The sequence below is a fragment of the Narcine bancroftii genome, chromosome 5, assembly GCF_036971445.1.
Source record: "Narcine bancroftii isolate sNarBan1 chromosome 5, sNarBan1.hap1, whole genome shotgun sequence".
Lineage (NCBI taxonomy): Eukaryota > Metazoa > Chordata > Chondrichthyes > Torpediniformes > Narcinidae > Narcine > Narcine bancroftii.
The window spans coordinates 203,582,534-203,608,102 of record NC_091473.1 but is presented as its reverse complement, the minus strand read 5'-3'; the positions used below and the strand labels follow the sequence as shown (position 1 = coordinate 203,608,102).

The 25,569-nt window shown below is 45.1% G+C and overlaps 1 protein-coding gene across 1 annotated transcript in view; it reads left to right on the top strand.

Moving 5' to 3' along the window:
* The first annotated feature begins 327 nt into the window (after positions 1-327).
* LOC138764600 (zinc finger protein 850-like) overlaps positions 328-25,569 on the top strand; it is a 41,132-nt gene continuing 15,890 nt past the window's right edge. Inside the window, exon 1 of the mRNA XM_069940722.1 lies at positions 328-1,620. Coding sequence (XP_069796823.1) covers positions 530-1,620 — 1,091 coding nt within the window. The 5' untranslated portion in view covers positions 328-529. The remainder of the gene's footprint in view (positions 1,621-25,569) is intronic.

The window sequence follows — 25,569 nt, the reverse complement described above, 5'->3', positions numbered from 1 at the left end:
TTTATTATTATGGATTGTTGACACTGTTTGTGTTTGAAAAATTGTAAATAAAATATGAAAAGAAAGAACCACCGCTCCATACTGGCCACGATCTCAGACCCTCTATGAGATGGGAAGCTCCAGGTGTGGAACTGCTCCGCGCCAAAGTGAATGCCTTTAGAGGAGGGAGAGGTCTGTTGGAAGGACAGAGTGTTGGAGGAGTAGCATGAAGGAAGATTGTGTGGGATGGAGATCTCCATCTTTGGAAGACAAAATGTAAATTGCCTGTTCTGAATTTCTCTTCTCTATATGCAGTGATGATTTCTGTTACTGCCTTTTGCAGGACGTTTTGTCTGGAGCATTGGCAGTTGGGGGCAGGGGGGAAGGTATTGTTAAGTCACAGAGACCTACCAACATAGGATGGGACCATTTTGGTGCTCTGTGGAGATTGTTTTATAGTGCCTGAGTAATCATTTGACTTTACAGAAACGAGTGACCTTTTCTGTGTGTGGACAAGCCTCAAGTTGGTGATTACAAGGACACTCAAACCATGGAGAATCCGAGTGAATACAGCGACTGTGGGGATGGGTACAATTACCCATCCCAGTTTGAAGCTAATGAGTGCCTTCACACTAGACAAAGACCATTTCCCTGTTCCGTGTGCGGGAAGGGTTTCACCCGTTCATCTCACCTGCTGGCCCACCAGCGAATCCACACAGGGGAGAGGCCGTACACCTGCCCAGTGTGCGATAAGGGTTTCACTGAGTCATCCAAACTGAAAGCACATCACCAGGTTCACACCGATACAAGAACATTTAATTGTTCCAGTTGTGAAAAGAGTTTCAAAAGCTCGCAGTATCTGCGGAGACATCAGCAGGTTCACACGACAGAACGGCCTTTCACCTGCCCTGTGTGTGGGAAAGGATTCACTCATTCGTCCAAGCTGCTGGTGCACAAGCGGATTCACACTGGTGAGTGGCCGTTCACTTGTTCCATGTGTGGGAAAGGATTCAACCAATCATCTCAACTGCTAACACACCAGCGAGTTCACACAGGGGAGAGGCCTTTCACTTGTTCCATGTGTGGGAAAGGATTCACTCGCTCATTTCATCTGTTGGTGCATGAACGCGTGCACACTGGAAAAAGGCCATTCTCCTGTTCTGTGTGTGAGAAGGGATTTACTCAGTCGTCACATCTGCTCATACACCAACGGGTCCATACCGGGGAGCGACCCTTTTCCTGCTCGGTGTGTGGGAAGGGTTTCACTCAATCTTCCAGCCTGCTGACCCACCAGCGGGTTCACACCGGGGAGAAGCCGTTCACCTGCCCAGCCTGTGGGAAGGGCTTCACTTCTTCGTCCAGCCTCCTGGTGCACCGCCGGGTTCACACTGGAGAGCGACCATTCTCCTGCTCCAACTGTGGGAAGGGCTTCATTTCATCCTCCATTTTGCTGAGACACCAGCGCGTTCACACTGGAGAGGGCCTGTACTTCTGTCTTGTATGTGAGAAAGGCTTCACCTGTTCGTCCACTCTGTTGGTGCACCAGCGAATTCACACTGGGGAAAGGCCCTTCTCCTGCTCTATGTGTGGTAAGGGGTTCACTCGGATGTCCAACTTGCATTCACATCTGCGTGTCCACAAGTGACTGTGGCACTTATCCAGAACAGATTCTCCACCATTCTGGCAGAGTTTAATTCTGCTAATGTCCATAAGCTGCAACTTGAGCACGAACTTCATTGAGGTCTGTCGCTTTTAAATAAAGCTGTCCAAATAAAGTATGTTTGCCTCTTGATATTTTGAGGCCAAGCTGAAGTGTGAGTGGAATTCATCGTAGACATGAATGTTCAAAGATGGGTCTGGAAAATGTCCCGCTGAGATTGGTGGACCAGATGGATGTTACCTGGCCAGGAACCTTACAAGATTGTTCGGGGGTCGGTGGGGGGAGGGTGTGGGGTGTGGAATAGTGCTGGGTGACAGAATGTCCAGAAAAGACGACTTAGCTTGGGGAAAGAGTTTCTGACCAAAGCTGCGGATACAAGGCTGGCAGCAGTTTATTTTGTTAGGAGGCGTGATTAGCTTCTCAATTCTTTTAAAAATATTTGTTTACAGCACAGTAGAAGCCAATTCCAGTCATTTAACCTAACACTGCTGCATCATAACTGCCATGTGGTGTGTGAGAGATCTCCTCCAGGAGTCACCCCATCCCCTTCCCTCCACCTAGACCATGCTGGAAGGGCTAACAAACTCCACTCTACCTTTAAAACCTGTCCCTTGAGAACTGGTGGAGGCCACTCATTGGCAGAGAACTCTCCAGGTGGGTCTTTGGAAAAGTCCTCTCTACGTGATCTATCTCTGTGTCCGCTATGAATCTGGAGGGAATGAAATTGATGATCGTGTTATAATCTAGACCAGCAGCAATAGAAATTCACCAAGACAATGGTATCTTCAAAACAATAATTTGTATTAATAATATAAAATCTTACTTAACTTGAAACTTAACCCCACTGTGTATGTGTGCATGTGTATGGCAAATCTCAAAACCATTACAGTTCAGGCATAATTCTGAAGAGATGATTTTAAAGTTCATTTTCAGAAAACTTTTGTGTTAAAATTCAGTCTTTCAAACTGCCATTCAAAAGTTCTCAAACTCACAAATTCTTTGTAGATTTGTTTTCAGAGAATTGTTTCTTCATACGAATGATTTCCCTCTCTCGCAAGGAGGTTCCGGAATCTATATTTCACATGACGATTTCACAAACTCGGGTATGAGTCAGATGAAGTAACCATCACAATGGTTATGATCCAGAAACAAGAATGATCTTGCTTGCTTTTTACCCAGAATTGGGTAAGTCACAAGTGACCATTTAAAATGGGATATGAGAGAACTGCCCTATTTTGACAAAGAGATAGTGAAGTGGCTCTTTCTCTTCAAAAACACTGATTCCATATACCTCCCATGACGAGAACGCAACACAACAGTACCTCCCTCACTGAAGGCTACTGAACTTCTGACTTCAGATGAAACTCATGGAATATTAAAGATGCCTTTTTGGAGAGTTAAAATCACATGACATGACATTACTGCTGATTTTGTTTGAAGTTTTTCTCTACCAAAAGCAATGCCTCTGTTCTGGCTGCACAGGGCATTGAAGTAAAAGCCTGTCTGTTTGAACAGATTTTACAGGTGTTTTTCTGAGTAAACATTTCACTAGACAAGCACTCCAGGTTTTATGGCTGTTTACACAGCTTCAACCAACAATGAACCAGTAGACATTTCATCTCTCAAAATGGTTTCTGTGTGTACGTGTCTGTGAACCTGAATCCAACCCACAGAATAACTTTACTAAGAAATATATATATATATATATATATATAATAACGAAAGATTAATAATAACACAATTCTGTCACAATAGCCAAGTAGTCTACTTATTGAGGCTGGTGCATTCCAAGCATGTGTTACCTCTCCAGCAAATAAGAAGGTAAGGAGTGGTCCAGATCTTGCACGAATTTGGTTCTGCAACCTCCTTGGCATGCTTATCATGGTAAATCTGCCACAGGACAGTGTCCTAAATGAGGGACTCCCAGGTCACTTCCATCTCAAGGATTTATTCTTGGTCTCTACTGTTGTTTGGTCCTATGACCTCCCTTGACAGAAGACATGGATATAAGACATTCCAGTGCTATTTGAAGCAAGGGACAAATGTTGCTCCCGACAAGCCACCACCTAATTCTTTGATCAGCCCAAATCCTGGAATTGCTGAGCTCATCTTGTTTAATGGCACGTACACAGATCCCATCATGAGGTCTGCACACACCAGGCAGCCGACTGCATGAAGGGGAGATCAACCTGTGAGGCAGAATGGTTAGTGTAGCAGACAGCACAAAGCTGTTGCAGCACCAATGTCCTGGATTTGAATTGGGTGCTGTCTGTGAGATGTTTCTCCCCGAGTCTGCATGGGTTTTCCCAGGTGCTCTGCTTTCCTCCTCCCCCCCACTGTCGCCTCCCCATCTTGTCTGGGGCTGTAGGTTAATTTGGGAGTGATTAGAGAGCACAGGCTTAAATGGCTGAAATTGGCTTCCCCTGTGCTGGAAATAAAATAGAGAAAAAAAGAATTTTTAAATGTTGTGACCTCCAGTTAACCCTTCCAGGAAATCCACCGAATCTTCAGTGCTGATCATCTCCCTCAACTTCTCCACAGGTGCTGTGCTGCAGATCAGCAGGTTCCCAGCCCCAGAAACAAAAATCCCTGCGGACAATGTTACCTGCTGCCTTCGGTGCCACCCAGAGAGGAGCTCACTTTCTGTCAGAGTCACGGCACGATACCCATGAACCTGTGCCACCCAATTAACCTACCAAGCCTGTATGCCTTTGGAATGTGGCAAGAAACCGCATCAACCTTAGGAACCCCACATAAATATGGGGAGAATGTACAAGCTCATTACTAACAGTGGCGATTCAAACCTGGGGTTCTGCCGCTGCAATAGTGTTACGCCAACTGTGCAGCTTCTTTGGGAAAGCTCCCGTAGAACATTACAGCACAGAAACAGGGCCCTTTGGCCCTTGAAGTCTTTGGCAAACCATTCACTGATCTGCACCCACTTCATAGCCCTCCATACTTCTACCATCCATGGACCTGTCCAAATTCTTAAATGTTACAATTGAGCCCACATTCACTTCTTCACCTGGCAGATCATTCCACATTCTCACCACACTGTGTGGAAAAATTCCCCATTTGTTCCCCCTAAAATTTTCTCCCTTAATCCATGTCCTCTGCATTCTATCTCACCCAACTTCACTGAAAAAAGTCTATCTCTATTTCATCTGTTCATCCCCTCATAATTTTAAATACCTCCATCAAATGTCCCCTCATTCTTGTATGCTCCAGGGAATAAGGTCCTAATCTGTCAAACCTTTCTCTGTAAATCTTTTCTTGGACAACATCCTAGTAAATCTCTGAGCTCTATCTATCTTATTGATATCTTTCCTGTAGTTAGGTGACCCAAACTGCACTCAATACTCCAAATTTGGCCTCACCAATATCTTATACAACTTTACCATAACATCCCAACTCCTGTACTAAATACTTTGATTTATGAAGGCCAATATGCCAAAAGCTCTCTTTGCAACCCTATCCACCTTTGACAGCACTTTCAGGGAATTATGTATCTATTCCCAGATCCCTCTGTTCAACCGTACACCTCAGTGCCCTACCATTTACAGTGTATGTCCTTGGTTTGTCCTTCCAAAATGCAACACCTCATGGTTGTCTGCATTAAATTCAATCTGCCATTTTTTAGCCCATTTTTCCAGTTGGTTCAGCTCCCTCTGCAAGCTTTGAAAGCCTTCCTCACTATCCACAATGACTCCAATCTTTGTCTCATCTACAAACGTGCTGATCTAATTTGTCACATTATCAGCAAGATCATTGATATTGGTGACAAACTACAATGGACCCAGCACCAATCCCTGAGACCACCACTAGTCACAGGCCTCCAGTCTGAGAAGCATCATCCACCATTACTCTCTGGCTTCTCCCATCCAGCCATTGGTGAATCCAGTTCACTAATTCACCATGAATATCTTGTGCTGAACCTTCCTGACTAACCTCCCATGTCTTCTTTCTTCTTTGGCTTGGCTTCGCGGACGAAGATTTATGGAGGGGGTAAAAAAAGTCCACGTCAGCTGCAGGCTCGACAATGAGGGCAGACCGACGTTCAGGTCGGTGGCTGTCAGCCTTGTCTAGCATGGTTCTGATGTTCCAGCATGCTAGCTTGAGTTTGTGAGCATCTTTTGAGGGGGAGGACGTGGAGGGGGAGGACGTGGAGGGGGAGGACGTGGACCTGTCCTCGGGCCTGCGCAAAGGAGCTTTTAGGTGGAGTGCAGTGCGCGCAGTACTGGCCCCACCCTTTACACCCATGGTTCGTGTGCCGTGGCCGAGCAAGCTGGGACGTGGCAGCGAGGTCCTTGGGTCGTAGGTTTTATATCGGAGTGGCCTTCTCCTATGCAGGTTTCTTACCCGGGCTGGAGGGGCCTGCCTCCCCTCCTAGGTCGGTCCATACTGCCCGGACCGGGGCCGAGGCCGCCGCAGTTCACCCTGTGCCTGGATTGGGGCCGCCGCCTCCCACTCTCTGCCCGGATCGGGGCCTTCGCCTGCCCCACTCGACCGAGGCCGGGGCCGCCGTCTCCCCCTTGCTCCTGCCCGTATCGGGGCAGCCGCCGTCTACCCTTCGCCCGGACCGGGGCCGGGGCCGCTGCTGCTCTCCCTGTGCCTGGACTGGGGCCGCCGCCTCCCACTCCCTGCCGGGACCGGGGCCTCCGCCTGCCTCACTCGACCGAGGCCGGGGCCGCCGTCTCCCCCTTGCTCCTGCCCGTATCGGGGCCGCTGCCGTCTACCCTTCGCCCGGACCGGGGCCGGGGCCGCTGCTGCTCTCCCTGTGCCTGGACTGGGGCCGCCGCCTGCCACTCCCATGTGGGACCTTGTCAAAAGCCTTACTGAATTCCATGTAAACAACATGCACAGCCTTTCCTTCATCAACTTTCTTGGTAACCTTGAAAATCTTTATAAAATTGGTTAAACATGACCTACCACACACAAAGGCACGTTGACTATCCCCAGTCAGTCCTTGGCTCTCCAAATACTTGTATATCTGATCTCTTAGCACACCTTCCAATAATTTCCCTACTACTGATGTCAGGCTCACCAACCTATAATTTCCAGGGTTACCTTTGGAGCCTATTTTAAACAATAGAACAATGTGAGTTACCTTCCAATCCTTCGGCACCACACCCGTGGTTATGGATATTTTAAATATTTCTGCTGATGCCCCTGCAATGACTACACTAGCCTCCCTCCAAGTCTGAGGAATATCTTGTCGGGGGATTTATCCACCTTTGCTTTAAGACAGCAAGCACCTTCTCCTCTTTAATCTGTATGTGTTCCATGACCTCACTGCTTGTTTTCTTTCCTTCCCTCTGTGCCTGTTTCCTGAGTGAATTCTGATGGAAAAAAAAAACATATAAGATCTCCCCCATCTCTTTTGGCTCCATACAAAGCTGACCACTCTGATCTTCAAGGGGACCAATTTTGTCCCATACTATCCTTTTGCTCTGAATGTTCCTGGAGAAACCCTTAGGATTTTCTTTCACACTGTATGCCAAAGCAATCTCATGTCTTCCTTTTACTTTCCAAGTTTCTTTTGAGGTTTTTCTTGCATTCTTTATATTTCTCTAGTACTCATTTGCTCTTTGTTGCCTATACCTGTTATGCACCTTCTGAACCGATCCCCAATATCCCTTGAAAATCAATGTTCCCTACGCCTGCTAACTTTGCCTTTATTCCTGACAGGAACATACTCCCAAATTGCACCTTTGAAATACTTTTTTGAAGGTCTTCCACTTATGTCGCACATGAAAACAACTTGTCCCAATCTGCACATTCTAGATCCTTTCTTATTTTTTCAAAATTGGCCTTCCTCCAATTTAGAATCTCAACCCAAAGCCTAGACCTATTCTCCTTCATAATGAACTTGAAACTAATGGCATTATGATCACTGGACAAAATGTTCCCCAACACATATTTCTGTCACCTGTCTTGTTCCCTAATAGGAGATCCAGTATTGCACTCTCTCCAGTTGGTATCTCTATATATTGATGTAGAAAACTTTCCTGAACACATTTGACAAACTCCAGGCCATCCAGCCCCTGCTGCACACTTGGTCTGCAGGCATGTGCTTCCCCTCAGTGTAATGCCCAGGGGAGGTTGTTAGCTGAAACAACACCCCTATGACCACGTGGACTTCTTCTGAAAGCTCGTTCCTCCCCGCTTCCCGAACAGGTGTGGATTGGTAGGATAACTGACCACCCTCGGTTGTGCTGAGTGCTCCAGGTGAGTGGGTGAGGGTAAAGGGAATATGGGGAGAATGAAAATAATGGAATAATACAGACTGGGGGAAAAGGAGTTGGGCTGATGGTGTGTTTCTATGCTGTAGACCTCATTCTCCACCACTCTAAGCTCACATGACCTCATCTCCTGGGACAACGTGGGTTTCCTGGAAGACAAATGCTGGTAGTTGGGCCCAGAGCCCTAATGGTTCATGAGTAATTGGGGATATTCTGCACCCAAGATTTAAAGTTAATAACTGGTGGCAAGATGATAAAACAAAAACAAAAATAATGAGTTGTTTAATATATTGAAGTACAGGTACGCGCTGCTTAAAGTCCATTCGGGCAATGTCCGACCGCACATCCATTGTCTGTGGTCCCATAATATAATGGAGTTCAGAAATCCCAAATGGGACTTGGCCGATGTCAGTGGATGAACAATTTTCACTGGCAGAGAGGAATGTTCAGACAATGTTTGGTGCACATAAAGAAGTTGATGAAGAAAAGGCAAACGACACTGGACATATACCCCAGGAAGAGCCTCAGCCAGGTCCTTCAGGCATCACAAAGCGACAGTTCATCAGTGGAGGTTATTCCGCCTGAAACTCTTCCCGTGGAACGCACTGAGGAAGTGGAGAACAGTGATGTGGATGAACCTGATCCTCTGTTAAATTGTGTGTGATATAGGCTAAGAAAGTATTTGCATAGAAGTTTTAAAAAATGAAAAATTATTAACACTTTAATTTAGCGTAAGTTCAGTATCCCATGAAGCTTTGCTAAATAATATGGTGTTCACACAATGCCCACATTAAACAAAGCCCAATTTCTCAGAACACATCGTGGACATTAAGTGGCTCATACCTGTAGTTAATTAATTCATCTTGTCGATGGCAGGACTGCAATTAAGTTGTCGCTTCTCAATTGTTTGCCCATAGATTGCAGCATCTGCATTTCCTCAAGTCAAACAGCACATCAGCCCATCCCTTCCATGCCAACCAAACTGGACTAACAACATTTGGCTGCATTTAGCCCTTACCCTTCTGAACCCTTCCTATCCACACATCTGACTGTGGCTTTTGAACATTGTAATTGTACCCGCTTCTGTACTTTCTTCTGGGAGACATGGGCAACCCTCTGGGTGAAAAAGTTGTCCCTCAGGTCCCTCTTAAGTCTTTCATCTGGTCAGGTGACAGACCTCTCAGTGGGTGAGCATTTTAGAGACAGTGGCCACAGCTCCCTCACCATTAGCCTAGCTACGGACAAGGATAGGAGTAGACAAAATGGGTAAGTGTTTAAATGGGGAAAGGCTCATTATCATGGGATAAGGTAGGAACAGGAGAATAAATTGGGGACAGTTGTTCTTGGGAAAACCTAAAGCAAAAATGCAGAGGATGTTTCGGGATGGTCCTCGGTAGGTTGGACCTCATGAGATGGAAAAGAGCCGTGGTTGACAACAGGTGTGACATAGTCACGAGGAAGGAAGCAGCATACACACATTTTAGGAAGCAAAAGTTAGGAAGGGGGACATGAGAATTATATGGTATTCAGGAAGGAACTTAAAAATGGCTTGGGAGAGCTGGAAGGGGGGCACAAGCAGGCCTTGGGAAGAAGGATTATGGAAAACCTGAAGGCATTCTACATTTAACTGAAGAGAATGAGGGTAAGACTGGTTAGGGATAAAGGGGGGAACTTGCCTGGATGTCTGAAATGAAGTGTTCATCAGGGAGAGGGTCCTTGGAAAATGCAAGGTCAGTATCGATCAGGCCAATGTGATGGAACATGTCAAAGTTAAGAAAGAGGAAGTGCTGGATTTTCTTAAAAACATGAGGATAGATAAGACTGCAGGACCAGACAGAATATACCCAGGTTATTACAGGAAGCAAGGGAAGAGATTGCTGGAGTGTTGGCGATGATCTTTGCATCCTCACTGGCCACGGGTGGTGCCGGAGGATTGGAGAATGGCAAATGTAGTCCTCTTGTTTAAGAAAGGTTAGAGGGAATTAAAGACCAATAAGTATGTCAGTGGTCACCAAACTATTGGAGAGGATTCTTAAGGAGATGATTTATGAGCATTTGGAGAAGCTTAGTCTTCTTGAGGATAATCAGCGTGGCTTTGTGAGAGACAGGTTCTTCTTCACAAGCCTAACTGAGTTTTTCAAGGAGGTGACAAAGGAAATTGATGAAGGCAAGCCCATGAAGTGGTGCATATAAATTGAAGCATTTGATAAGATACCCCGTGGTAAACCTGTTCAGAAAGTCACAAAGCATGGAAATTAAGGAACCTTGGCTGCTTGGATTTAGAATTGGTTTGCCTGCAGAATGCAGATGGTAGTAGAAGATGGAACATAATCTGATTTTTATAAATTACTTGGACGAAGAAGTGGAGGGGTGGGTAAATAAGTTTGCAGATGACGCAGAGGTTGGAGGTGTTGTGGACCGTTGTCCTAGGTTACAGCGGGGATATAGATAGGTTGCAGAACTGGGCAGAGAAATGGCAGATGGAGTTCAGTCTGAAGAAGTGTGAAGTGATGTACTTTTGGAGGTCGAACTTGAAGGTGGAGTATGTGGTTAACAGCATGATTCTTAATGATGTGGAGGAACAGAGATCTTGGGGTCCAGGAGCATAGATCCCTCAAGGCTGCCACGCAATCGGTGATTAAGAAGGTGAATGGTGTGTTGGCCTTCATTGGTTGGAGGATTAATTCAAGCACCATTTAGTAAGATGGTAACCGCATGTATTGCTGATTAGACCACACTTGGAGCATTATGGTCATCTCATTATGGGAAGGATGTAGAATCTGTGGAGAGGGTGCAGAGAGGATTTACCAGGATGATGTCTGGATTTGAGAACGTGCCATATGAAACAAGGTTTCTTCTTTGGAGTAGCGAAAGATGAGAGTGACTTTTAATAGACTGTTTGTGAGGTGCTTGGGAAGGTTGGCAGCTGTATTGTACTGAATTGTAACATTCTTTGATCTATATAAGATCCCCTCTTGGTCTTCTGAACTCCAGTGAGGCAACTCAATCTATCTTTATAGACGAAGCCCCTTATCCCCCGAATCAATGTGCTGAACCATCTCCAAAACCTGTACACATTCTCAAGTAAGGAGAGCAGGACTTTTCTGCTTTTAAATTAATTCCCTCCGGCAATGAAGGCTGCCATGAAATTTGCCTTCTTGATTGCTCACTGCACCTGAAAACCAACCTGATGCAATTCATTCCCAAACACTCCCAAAGTCCCCCTGCACAACATCATGGTACACTCTTCCACGATTCAAAATAATTTGATCTTCACTTTTCACCTCTAGAACTGAACCCTGTACTCCAAGTGGGGTCTCACCAGAGATCTGTAGAGTTGCACACGACCTCTTGACTCTTGAACTCAATCTTCCCGTTAATGAAGCCCAGTGTCCCGTAGGCCTTCTTAACTATCCTATAAACCTGCACGGTGACCTTAAGGAATGCATGGATTTGGACTCCATGGTCCCCCTGTTCATCCACACTCCTAAGGAACTGACCATTAACCAATAGGTCTGGGCCTCGGGTTGAGATTCTAAATTGGAGAAAGACCAATTTTGAGGAAATGAGAAAGGATCTAGAATAAATGGATTGGTGTAAGTTGTTTTCAGGCAAGAATGTGTGAGGTAAGTGGAGGACCATCAATGGAGAAATTTTGAGAGGACAGAGTTTTTATGTTCTTGCCAGGATTAAAGACAAGGTTAATAGGCAGAGGTAACCTTGGTTTTTGAGGGATATTGGGGGAACTTCTTCACGCAGTGAGTAGTGGGAGCTTGCAGCAAGTTGCCGGCTAAAGTGGTGAATGCTGGCTCATTTTTAACACTTAAGAGGAATTTGGAAAGGTACATGGATGGGAGATGTGTGGAGGGCTATGGACTGGGTGCAGGTCAGTGGGACTAGGCAGAATAATATAGTTTAGCACAGACTCAAAGGGCCTGTTTTCTGTGGTGTGTTTTACGGTTCTATGGTAATATAGGATCTGATTTCAGCCTCAAATGCACTATCTACGGGTTGTAGTCTTTCACCCCTTTGCTTGTTGATTCTTCATCTACCTCTGTCTTAAATATATTGAAGACCAGTAGCAGCACTCTCCTTTACCTGGTGTTTGATTCTTTATTTTCCGATATCGACCCTGAGAGGGAGAGTGAGTGATTTGTGTTATAAAGTCCAACTGAGCACAAATAAATCCTTTAGCTGAATGAGAGACTGCAGAAGCTGGAATTTGGAGAAACAAACAATCCGCTGGATGAACTCAGCAGATTCAGCGTGGGAGAAATAATTTGTCCACGATTTAGCTCTTGATTAAGAGTTCTGGCCTGAAACAACAAACACACACACATGTAATTTTATTCTGCCCACAATCCCTTGAACTCTCCAAGTTCCACTGGGGGAAAGTTGCAGCAATGAATTTCCCAACAAAGCACTCATTTGTGGGTGGTAAACTCTGTACCGAGTGGAGCATGGAAGACTGCACATGTAGTAGAAACCCTCAGTAAATGCTGGAAGAACTCAGCCGGTCTTGTAGCGACCATAGGAGGTAAAGATGTATTATCCATGTTTCAGGCCTGAGCCCTTCAAGGTCTAAGCAAAAGGCTGGTAGGCATCTGTGTGGTAAAACCACTGTTTGTATGTTTAACTGCCCATTGGCCGACTGTACCTGTGGTTTCTTCCACAGACCTCTGAATAAAGGTGACTTCCACAGACCCCTCCCCACCAGCATGGACGTGGCTCCATTCTACTGTGAATTTACATAACTTGGATTTATTGATGGTGCATCAGTCTGAATAAAGATTGGGAGAGAAATATGGAAGAATGGGAGAGGGAGGATTCCAGGCCAACAAACAAAAGGTATTGAATATAGAACATAGAACACTACAGCACAGTACAGGCCCTTCGGCCCTCAATGTTGTGCCAACCTATATATTCCTTTAAATTATTACTAAACCCAACCTACCCCATAACCCTCTATTTTTCTCTCATCCATGTGCTTGTCTAAGAGTTTCTTAAATGCCCCTAATGTTTCATCCTCCACCACCATCCCTGGCGAGGCATTCCAGGCACCCATAACTCACTGGGTAAAAAACGTATCCCTGATGCCTCCCCTAACTTCCCTCCCTTCACTTTGTACACATGTCCTCTGGTGCTTGCTGATGCTCTCCACCTTATCTATGCCTCTCATAATCTTGTCAACCTCTATCAAGCTTCCTCTCATCCTTCTGCCCTCCAAAGAGAAAAGTCCCGGCTCTGCTAACCTTGCCCCAGAAGGCTGGTTTCCCAATCCAAGCCACATCCTGGTAAATCTCTCTACAGCTTCCACATCCTTCCAGGTGACCAGAAGAAAGGTGAGAATTGATTTTGGCTCTGTGAAAGGAGGCAGAGGGAATTAGAGGAAAGGAGAGGGGGAAGAAGATGAGGGGCACAGTTTTAACAGAACTGGAGAAGTCGATGTTAATCTGGTTACTACATGCCCCAGTCAGCTTCTCTAGCGCCTTTTCTTTGATGACCCTGTATTTTAGGCTCCCAAATAGTCAGTGGAAATTGGAAGAGCAGATTTTGGGGAAATTCCAGATAACTAACGTGCAGAATATGTCTGGGGAATCCATAGTACAAAGGGCTTGGAAGGGGTGGAATGTATTAGGGAGCTTCCTTAAGGGCCCGACTCGAGAGAACGCTGGACCTTCTGTTAGCGAAACAGATATGGCATGTGTGACAGATTATGTTATATTTTATATTGCATATAGATATGTTTTAAAAGGATCTCTTAAAATTCCAGAGATCTGCTCAAGCCAGACAGTCCAGGCTCCAGGTGCCTTTGCAAAAACTTTGAAGAATGCCTATGAGGACTTCACAAATAGGTGTTAATTGGACATACTGTGGAGTAATGGATTATTATTTTGGAAAGGAACAGATGAACAGACTTGAAAGATTGGGTCCGGTGCCACAGTCTGTCTGAAGACAGTTTGCTGTTCTAGGAAGGATATGTGGTTTTGCAAGCAGAGAGAGTCAAACAGACTTTTCTCAGGGAGAGAGAGAGAGAATTCAGTTCTACAGTTCAGCAGCAGCCCTCGGACTGGAACATGTCAAGCTGGCAAGCTCGTGGAAAAACCCCATTTGGAAGACAGGTTGTTAGTTCTTAGTTCAGCCTGGTCAAAGCCCTTATGGTCCATACAAGAGGAGATACCTGGCTGCATAATGTTTCACTTGAAATAAGGGAAACAGAAAAGGAACTCTGTGGCGACTTAAAAGAAAGAGATTATCATCTGGAAAACCCTGACGGGGCAAGTTTCTTTGGCAAGACACTGAAGTGGCTGATCAGAAGGGATCAGTTTGTGTCCAAGAAGCATCAAATCTCTGAAAACTGACAAGAACCTTCCTCACTGGTAACCATTTACCTTTCAAGCACCAAAACCTGGTGAACTTTATAAATGTTAAATTCTGTGCACAGTATAGGAATTGCCTGATACCAGTGAACTTGGAGGAGTGAAAAGTGAGACTGGATTGTGAATCAAAGAACTTTTCTGAACTTGTATATACATTACATATATGTGTGCTTAGAATTAGAAGGGGGTTAATTTAAGTTAATAGTAATAAGTTAAAGTTTGATCCTGTTCTCATGTTTAAAGATAATTAAAAGTAACTTTTGGTGAATTTCTATTGCCCTTGGGTTCTGGGGTCCTCTGGGCCCATAATACAGATGACTGAAGTAAGAGTGGGGGAGCCCTTTGGCTCAGTGATGAAAACTACATTAGTTTTAAATAGGTTGTGGAGAAAGATGGGCCTTCACTGAGGCAAGGATGATTTTGGAGCAGTTAGCCAGGAACGTCCAGAAGTTGTGCGGCTGAGGAAGGGATAGATGGGAAGGTGAGAGATCAAGAGCTCAGGCACTGCCTGTTTCTATTTGGGTGAAGGACAAGGATGGCAAGTTTAAGGAACCCTGGTTGATGAGGGATATTGAGGCCCTGGTCAGGAGAAAAGGAAGAGGTTTACATGAGATTTGATGTTCAGACCACATGAATCCCTTGAAGAGTACATAGAAACCCTACAGCACGATACAGGCTTTTGGCCCACAAAGTTTTGCCGAATATGTCCCTAGCTTAGAATTTACTAGGCTTTCCCATACCACTCTATTTTTCTAAGCTCCATGTACCTGTCCAAAAGAATCTTAAAAGACCGTGTCTTATCCACCATTGCCAACAGCCCATTCCCACCACTCTCTGGGACATCTCCTCTGTACCTACTCCCCAGATCCTTCAACCCGTGTCCTCTTGCGGCAACCACTTCAGCCCTGGGACAAGCCCTCTGACCATCCACACGGTCAATGCCTCTCATCATCTCAAACACCTCTATCAGATCACCCCTCTCATCCTCCGCTTTTCCAAGGAGAAAAGGCTGGGTTCACTCAACCTGTTATCAGGGCCTGCTCCCTAAACCAGGCAACGTCTTTGCAAAACTCCTCTGCAGCCTCGCTATGGCTTCCACATCCTTCCAGTAGTGAGGTGACCAGAACTGAGCACAGTGCTCCAAGTGGGGTCTGACCAGGGTCCTATAGAGCTGCAACGTTACCTCTCGGCTCCTAAATCTAATTCCACCATTAATGAAAGCCAATACATCTTCTAAACCACAGAGTCAACCTGCACAGCTACCCTGAGCAGCCTATGGACTTGGACTCCAAGATCCCTCTGATCCTCCACACTGCCAATAGTCTTACCATTAATATTCTGCCATCATATTTGACCAACCAAAATGAACCACTTCACACCTATCTGGGTTGAACTTCATCTTCCACCTCAGACCAGTTTTGCATCCTATCAGTGTCCCGCTGTAACCTCTGACAGCTATCCACAACACCCCCAACCTTTGTCATCAGCAAACTTACTAATTCATCCCTCCACTTCCTCATCCAGTCATTTATAAAAATCTCAAAAGAACAAGGGTCCCAGAACAGATCCCTGAGGAACACCACTGATCACCAACCTCCATGCAGAATAAGATCCGACTGCAACCACTCTTTGCCTTCTGTGGGCAAGCCAGTTCTGGATCAACAAGGGATCAATATGATCCCTTGCCTCCCAACTTTCTCAATAAGCCTGGCATGCGGTACTTTATCAAATGCCTTGCTGAAATCTATATACACTACATCTACTGCTCTTCTTTCATCAATGTGTTTAGTCACATCCTCAAAAAAATTCAATCAGGTTCATAAGGCACAACCTGCCCTTGACAAAGCCATGTTGACTGTTCCTAATCATATTACACCTCTCCAAATGTTCATAAATCCTGCCTCTCAGGATTTTCTCCCATCAATTTACCAACCACGGAAGAAAGACTCACTGGTAGCTATCTCTACTCCCTTTCTTGAATAAAGGAACAACATCTGCAACCCTCCAATATCTCTCCCCTCCCCATTGATGATTCAAAGGTCATTGCCAGAGGTTCAGCAACCTCCTCCCTCACCTCAACAGTAGCCTGGGGGACATCTCTTCTGGTTCTGGTGACTTATCCAACTTGATGCTTTCCAAAAGCTCCAGCCCATCCTCTCTCTTAATATCTACATGCTCAAGTTTTTCAGTTTGCTGCAAGTCATCACTGCAATTACCAAGATCCTTTTCCATAGTGAATACTGAAGAATTAATTAAGTCCCTCTGCAATTTCCTCCAATTCCATACACACTTGCCCACTGTCACATTTGATCGGTCCTCTTCTTTCATGTCTTATCCTTTTGCTCTTCACAGAATGTCTTGGGGTTTTTCCTTAAACCCGCCCACCAAGGCCTTCTGATGGCCCCTTCTGGCTCTCCTAATTTCCTTTTGTAAGCCCCTTCCTCTTAGCCTTATAATCTTCTAGCTCTCTAACATGACCTAGTTCTCCAAACCTTTTATAAGCTTTTCTTCTTGACTAGATTTATTACAGCCTTTGTACACCACAGTTCCTATACCTTAACTTCCCTGTCTCATTGGAAAGTACATATGAAGAACTTCACAGAAATATCCCCTGAACATTCGCCACATTTTTTCTGTACTTTTCCTTGAGACATCTGCTCCCAATTTAAGCTTCCAATGTCCTGCCTGATAGCCACAAAATTCCTTTTTCTAACTTGTGGGTTCCTATCTTTCTCCAATGCTATTGATCATTATCTCCAAAATGCTCTTCTACTGAGAGATCCAACGCCTGACCAGGTTCATTTCCCAATACGAAATCAAGTACCGACTCTCCTCTTGTAGGCTTATTGTGTCAATAAACGTTCCTGAACACACCTAAAAAACTCCACCCCAACTAAACCCCTTGCTCTAAAGAAATGCCAATTGATATTTGAGAAATTAAAATCTCCCATCACAACAACTGTTGTTTACTACACCTTTCCAGAATCTGTTTCCTTATCTGCCCCTTGTATTGGGCATCTTATAAAAAACACCAAGTTATTGACCCCTTCCTATTCCTAACCTCCACCCTCCATGATGGCCATCTTTTCTGCGGCCCTGACATCATCTCTGGTCAATAGTGCCAAGCCCGCACCTCTTCTGCCTCCCTCTCTGTCCTTTCGGAAACATCTAAAACCTGGAACTAGAAATCAGCAATCCTGTTCCTGAGCCAGCTAAGTCTCAGAATGGCCACCACATCATAGTTCCAAGTACTGATCCACACTCTAAGCTCATCTGTACAATACTACTCACATTAAAATAAACACATCTCAAACCCATCCGTCTGTGCGCGTCCCTTCTCTATCACACAGTCTCCAAGCTTTCTCTAATTGTGAGCTAACCTCCTCTTCCTCAGTCTCTTCAGTTCAATTCCTACCCTCCCTCCCCCCAACAATTCTAGTTTAAACTATCCCCAGTTGCCTTAGTAAACCTCCCCACCAGGATATTGGTTGTCCCAGGATTCAAGTGCAACCCATCCTCTTTTGTACAGGCCACACCTGCCCCAAAAGAAGTCCCAATGGTCCAGAAATCTAAATCCCCGGCCCCTGCTCCAATCCCTCAGCCACACATTTACTCCACCTCATTCTATCCCTATATCCACCGTCTCTTGGCAAAGGCAGTAATGTTGAGATTACTATCTTTGAGGTCCTGCTTCTCAACTCCTTATTATCTTTCTTTCAGGGCCTTTTCCATCCTATGTCATTGGTACCAATATATACCATGACCTCTGGCTGTTCTCCCTCCCATTGCAGGGTATCTTGGACCTGATCTGAAACATCTAGGAGATAAATCACCATCTGAGTTTCTTTCCTGCATCCACAGAATGGCCTGTCTGACCCCCTAACTATAGAGTCCCCTGTCACTACTGCTCTCCTCTTCCTTTCCCTACTTTTCTGAGCCACAGCGCCAGATTCCATGCCACCTGGCTTCCCCTAGGTGGGCTGTTCCCCCCCCCACAACAGTACACAAAGAGGAGAACATTGTCAAGGGGCACAGCCACGGGGGTACTCTCTATTACCTGTCTGTTCCCCCTTCCCTCTCCTGACTGTGACCCACTTGTCTGTCTCCCGTGGCCCCAGTGTGACCACCTATCTATTCTGTAACTCTTCTCTATCACCTTCTCACTATCCCTGACCAGTCGAAGGTCATCGAGCTGCAACTCCCTTAGGAACTGTCGCCCAACACACCGGGTGCAGATTTGGACGTCAGGGAGGCTGGGAGACTTGAGGACCTCCCACATCTGACACCCTGCCTGGATTGCCGGCTCCCAGTCCCCAAATTAACACCTGGTAACCCACTCTTCCCCCCTCCCCCACCCTGCCTAAGCCCGCTGAGCCCTACCCGGTGTCCGCTCTGAACGCATCACCGGCCCAGGGAAGGCCGAAGAGTGCAGGAGTAAGCTTAAGTGGGAAATCAGAGGGCACAAAGTAGCCATGAGATGGAGCTAGTGGGCAGGATAAAGGAGAAGCCCTGAATTCTACAGGTACATGTAAAAAATGACTCAGGAGAGAACTGGCCCCAGTATCAATCAACTTGGCCATCTCTGTGCAAAGCTACAGAGGATTTTGAATGATTAAAAAAAAAATATATATAGTTATGTATACAGTACAATATAGTATAGCATAGTCTCCAAATGATACAATTATCAAAATAGCATAAAAAAATAAATAGTAAAGGGGAGAAGAGAGAAAAAATGTAAAAGAAAAAGAATACGGATATATGTGCAAAGCTACTATGATAACTACACCCCCCCCCACCCTCCCAAAAAGAAAGACAGGATATAAATAAAATAGTAGAATTAAAACAACATAATCAGGTTCAACCATTAAGATTTTTAAAAAAGTGGTGGTGAGGTGTAGAAGCGAAATCTTTAGATATCTAAACCCATAATATCTAAATATGGTTTCCATATTTTTAAGTATATATCATACTCATTTCTAATATAAGTCACCTTTTCTAAGGGAATACAATTTTGCATCTCCCTCTTCCAACAATCAATTTTAAGATGGGATTCAGATTTCTATGTCACTGCTGTGCATCTCCTGGCCTCCCCCAATGCGACTTTAAAAAAGGTTTTGAATGATTTAATTTTTAATTTCGACAAACAGCGTGGTAATAGGCCATGAGTCCATGCTGCTCAATTTACACCCCATTAACCTACAACCCCGGTACGTTTTCAAATGGTGGGAGGAAATCGGAGTCCCTGGGGAAAACCCATGCAGACCCGGGGAGAATGGACCTACTCCTTACGGACAACACGGGATTCAAACCCCAGTCCGGGTCGCTGGCGCTGTTACCACCCATGATAATCCAATCAGTTTGTTGTACCATGTACACATGCACCAAATTTTTTCTTGCTGCAGCCAAAGGGGTAGTTCATTTCCAAAAGAACTTACAATAATATGCATGAAGTAAATGATGTTCATTAATACAGAATAGGGATAGGGCAGCACAGTTACAGCACCAGCGATCAGGACCAGGATTCAAATCTTGCGCTGCCTGTAAGGAGTTTGTACGTTCTTCCTGTGTCTAGGTGGGTTTTCCCCGGGGATCCAGATTCCTCCCACCATTCGACCGGGGGTTGTAGGTTAATTGGGTGTAATTGGGCGGCATAAGCTCGTGGGCCGAAAAGGGCCTGTTACCATGCTGTAGGTCTAAAATGTTTTTAAATTAAGATTTTAAAATTTAATAACAAATAGTCACAGTTATGATAGTACAAGAAAGAAAAAGAGGTGTATGAGAAGTGCAGATCGGCTTTCACAATGTTCAAAAACATAACTACTGTGGGAAAGAAACGGTTCTTGAACTGAGAGGAGCTCATCTTCTGGCTTCTGAACCTTCTGCCCAAAGGCAGTGAGAACAGGGTGATGGAGGCCCTTCAGGACGTTGGCTGCCTCCTTCAGGCAGCGTCTCACATAGAGGGGCAGGAGGTCAAAGCCGATGATCGACCTGGCTGCGCTGGCCATTCCCTGATTGATACTTCTCATTTGTCTCTTGCAGAGGAGAGCGGGAAAGCCAAGGAATTGGAGGAAATGAATGGTGAGGAGCTCAACCACATTAGAATGCCCGGGAATTTTGACAGCCTTGGAGCATATTAAAGTGGACAAAATCCTCCCAGGTCCTGATAAAATGCAAATCTTGCACCTTGTAAGAAGTGAGGGGAGAAATTGCAGAGACCTCTGATGAGATATTTTCATCAACTTAGGCCTTGGGTGAATTGCCTGGAGGGTGGCTAACACTGGGCTGTTCATTTAGAAAGGCAACAAAGACAGGTCTGTTAACTGTAGGCCAGTGAGCTTGCTTTTAGTGGTTGGAAAAGTGTCAGGGGGATTTGGAGAGATAGGATTATCCCACAAGCATATGAATAGTCAGGGACGATTGGAGGTAGGATTTGTGTGGGGCAGATCATGCCTCACAAACCTGATGAGGTTTTTGAAGAAGTGACCCAGGGTTGATGAGGGCAGGGTAATGAATGTTTTATATATAGAATGTGGTGAGATGTATATACTGTTCTGCGCTGTTCTGTGTACTGGCCTGCCCACTGATGACTCAATCCCCTGTAACCCCTCTCCCTGCAACCTGGCCATATCGACCTCCCTACCCCTTTCCATTCATTTGAGCCCATGGAGTCAGGCCACCCAAAATCTAATGTGTATTAAAGCCTATCGTTCCTCACTCAGTCTTTGGAGTCATTGATAGTGCGTATCATATAGTCCTCGGTGAGGCCTTTGGCAGGGACCCTCATGGCAGGTTAGTCTGGAAGGTTGAAGCACATGGAATTCAAGGTTAGCTGGCTTGCTGGATTCAAAACTGTCTTTGTGGAAGGAGGCAGAGGGTAGTAGAGGAGGAAATTGAAAGAGGGCCGAGAAGATTTATGAGGATATTGCTGGGACTCGAGGAGCTGCATTACAGAGGAAGGAGGAACAGGTTAGGACTCTATTCCCAGGATCAAAGGAGAATAAGGGGAGATTTGATAGAGGAGTATAAAATTATGAGGGATATAGACAGAGTAAATCCAAACAGGCCTTTTATTTCCCCCCACTAACGTTAGGTGGGACAAGACATGGGTTAATAGTGAAAGGAGGGATGCTCAGGGGGAACTTCTTCACATAGAGGGTGGTGAGTGTGTCAAATGAGCTGCCAGCTGAAGTGGTGAATGCGGGCTCAATTTTGACGTTTAGAAAAATTTGGACGGGTACATGGATGGGAGAGGTATGGAGGATTATGGTCTGGGTGCAGGTCAGTGGGACTAGGCAGAATAATAGTTAACACAGACTAGATGGGCTGAAGGGCCTGTTCCTATGGTTCTATAGTTTTTATGATCGGATTATGTTTCCAGTGCTGTGCTACTGGAGTTGATACTGGGTCCACCACTGTTTTCCATGGCAGTGTAATAGATCCATAAATTTCAATGGCAGTGTAATACATTTCCAAGTGGCATCAACATTGGTGGTGTAGTGGACAGGGAGGAAGGATAACTGAGTTTACTACAGGATTTAAATCAGTTCGGAAGGTGGGCCGCAGAGTGACAAATAGAATTGAACTCTGACAGGTGAGGGAGTTTGCTCAGCCAAGACAGGGCTTGACATGCATGGTAAGTGGTGGGGATGCGGAGAGTGTCGTGGAATAAAAAGAAACAAGGGTACAGGTGCATCGTTTCTTGACCGTGGCAACTCCGGTGGAGAAGGTGGCGAAGAAGGCATTCAGCACACTCGCCTTTTCTTTTGGCCTGGTCCCACTGACCTGCACCCAGTCCATAGCTCTCCACACCTTTCCCTCAGAATATATCAAAAGAACGAAAAGAAAGAAAGAATTAGGAATTAGGAAATGTCAAAAAAACCATAAAGTCTCAATACTAATAATAATGGAAATGGGGGTGGGGGGGGGGTGGAGGTTACCAACAGGACGGGCCTTCAGAGAGTCCTTCAAATTTTCAAAGTAATGTGTGGTAAATATGGGCCCAATATTTTCCAAAAACTTCTCAACTACACAATTCCACATGACATCTCTCCATCCTTAAATCTGTATCTGATTTCCAAGTTATGGCTATGCACTTCCTAGAAGCAGCTAAAGCCGGTTGTAAAAATTCAATTTGATACATTGTTAACCTTAATTTAGGTCTAACCATGTTAATATTACCCAACAAAAATGACATTGGGTCCTGTGGGAGTTTAGCCATGTTTTCTAATGGTCCTATATCTACTCTCATCCCTCTTCCACGCTTTCTATACTTGAAGGAGCTTTCTGTATCCTCTTTGATATTATTTGCTGGCCAACTTTCAAATATCATCTTTTTTGTCCTTTTGAAATTTTTAGTTACCTTCTGGAAAAACTTTCCAGTCCTCTATCTTCCACTAATGTTTCCTTCTTGCACGCCCTCTCTTTTGGTTTTATGTTGTCTTTGACTTCCCCAGTCAGCCATAATTGTGACAGTTTTCCATTTGAATATTTCTTCTTTTATTGTTCTGTATTTATCCTGCATTATTTATCGCTGCTCTGATGTCTTCTCTACTCGTGCCCCCCTTCCAATCTACTTTGGCCAGTTCCTCTCACATGCCACTGTAATTCCCTTTACTCTGCTAAAAACTGCCACATCTGACTTTAGGTTTTTTAATAATTATATTTAAACGGGTGCCATGGCTTTGTTGGTTAAAATGCCTGCCTAGTAAACAGGAGATCCTGAGTTCAAATCTCAGCTACCCCTTCCCTCTAGGGTGGCACATAGAGATTAGAGCGCCAGTGATCGGGACTGAGTTTGAATCCATGGACTTGTGGGCCCAAAGGGCCTGTTACCATGCTGTTTGTCTAAGTTTAATTAATTACAAAATTAACAGGCCTTTTGGGCCCATGAGCCCGTGCTGCCCAATTAACCCTGGTACATTTTTGAATGGTAGGAGGAAACCAGAGCCATCAACGTAGATATGGACTCCTTACGGACAGCGCGGGATTCAAACCCAGGTCCAGATCTCTGGCGCTGTAAGAGCGTTGCACTAATTGTGCTGCTCTAAATCTTTGTTAAATCTCAAATTGAACTCAATCATTTTGTAATAATGGTTCCTTTCCTCTCTGGAGCATTGGATAACCCCCCAATCCAGTACAATTGATCTCCTCATGGGCTCATCATCTCTAAAGAGTCATCTTGTCGGCTTTTTACAAAATTTCTTGAGATTCAGGCGCAACCTGGTTTTTCCCAGTCTATTTGTCTGTTAATTGTCTTGGGTAAACTTGTACCTCTCACTTTGTTCGTTTTAGATTGGTCACAGTGTTTGGGCTACCGAAAGAAAATAGACACACGCACCGAGAGCAGTTCAGTTTATATAAATGTTTATTACAAATTCAAAAGCTGATTTCAAACTACAATATGCAAGTCCTTCCCAACTATACTTATCAACGCCTGGTCTGGTCCCAACCGCCAAAGCGAGGCAATGACTCCACATTTCTAGTAGGTTGTCAGGGTGCCGGTAGCAGCTTCTCCACCTCCCCCGACCGGGACGTTGGCTGGACTCTAGAAGTTCTTCTTCTTGCTGAGAGATGTTGCCACCTCTTGGAGAGTCTCAAACTTGAACAGCGGGACCTTGGCTTATATTACCCAAAAACTGCTTACCCAAGCACCTATTCCCAGCACAGCAAGAAAGCTAAACGAGCAAGCTAGCATGCTAGGCTTCTATCGAATAACATAATTTTCAGCTTATCACTTTGAATACAATGGTTTATTTTGCATCAAGACGAGGCATCTGACAGTCTGTGACCAAAACAAGCAGGAAGATTAAATGTTCTTGGTACACAGATGTCCTTTGGTCAGATAACAGCATCTCTGGCCCCTCGGTGGAATTTAGCTTACGTCTGCTGATTCTAAAACACAAGCAGGTTCTCAGCCTTGAAAAGGCTGCAAAAGTAAGAAACACGGTTTAAATCTTCCATTACATTACATTCCACCCCTTGATCACAGGCTGTCAGACACAAGACTTAACAAGCATAAGAGTACAAAAAGAGCGTAAAAGAGAAATCAAAACTACCATAATCACAAAAACAAACAATGCGAGGAACCAATGGAGAATAGTGTGGCCCAACCCCCCAAATGTACCAGCTAACCTTGAAAAAGGATTCCAACGAAAGCTCAAACTATCCTCGTGGGCCACAATACCCAGATGCTGGAGCTCACGAACAGATTTCAAAACACTCTGAACAATAACATATTTATATAAGCTGCACTTGAGGTTGGTGACCTAGGACTTCCTTGGTGTAATGCATCGGACCGTGTCTCCCATGGGCAACTCCCTTGGAATGTCCTCAACATTACAAATCCAATTGTTGGCACCAAAGCAGCTGTTAAGCCAGATCACCAGGAGCGTAAAACGGAGGACCTGGAACAAAGAAGCCTGACACATGTCACTCTCGATGCCGTAAGCGTTCAGTGTTTAAACAAATTAAATCATCCTGTCCCTCAATAGCTACCCACCAAGTGTTACCTTGGGCAGGTGTCACTATTTCTCCTTTTACAGGAGGGGCACTACCTGGTGGTGCCACCCATACCTTTTGTCCGGCATTCTCTAGTTGCTCTCTCTTGTGCTGAGATTCTACTTCTCTTTGAACTGATTCTGCTTCACGCTGAACGGCGCAGCGTAAGGCAGTGGCCAGCAGCCAAAAACTGTCCATCAGCGACCCCTTCTTACCAGGAAATTTACTTTCTCGAAGGAGAGTGGAAACCCGCTCTCCCAGAGGTGCATTTGATGGGTCTCACTTCTCATCCCAACTAATGGGTGGTCCCAACAAAGACAGGGTATTGGCCAACATGCTAAACCCATCGTCTTTGGAAGTCCATCCCGGAATCAAGAACTGCTCAGGGCTCACCTCTTTCTTTCGGCGAAACATCTTGAGACCAATCCTGCTCGCATAACATTGCCCTTCTGACACACCTTTTCCAACTGCTGTTGTAATTTGTTGTCTGCCATCAATGTCTTTTAACCCTTGCCAGTTCTTAACACAGCCCACAATAATTCTACATTTTCTGATCCCATGTCACCTCTTCCTAATAATTTAATGCTGTTCCTTACCAACAGAGTCACGCCGCCCCCTCTGTTTACCTGCCTGTCAGTTCGATACACTGTGTATCCCTGGACATTCAGCTCCCAATGACATCCATCCTTTAGCCACGGCTCTGTAATGCCTACAACATCATACCTGCCTATGTGTAGGTGTACTACCAGGTCATCCACTTTATTTCTTATGCAGTGTATGTTTAAATAGAAAACCTTTAGCCCTTTTTCTG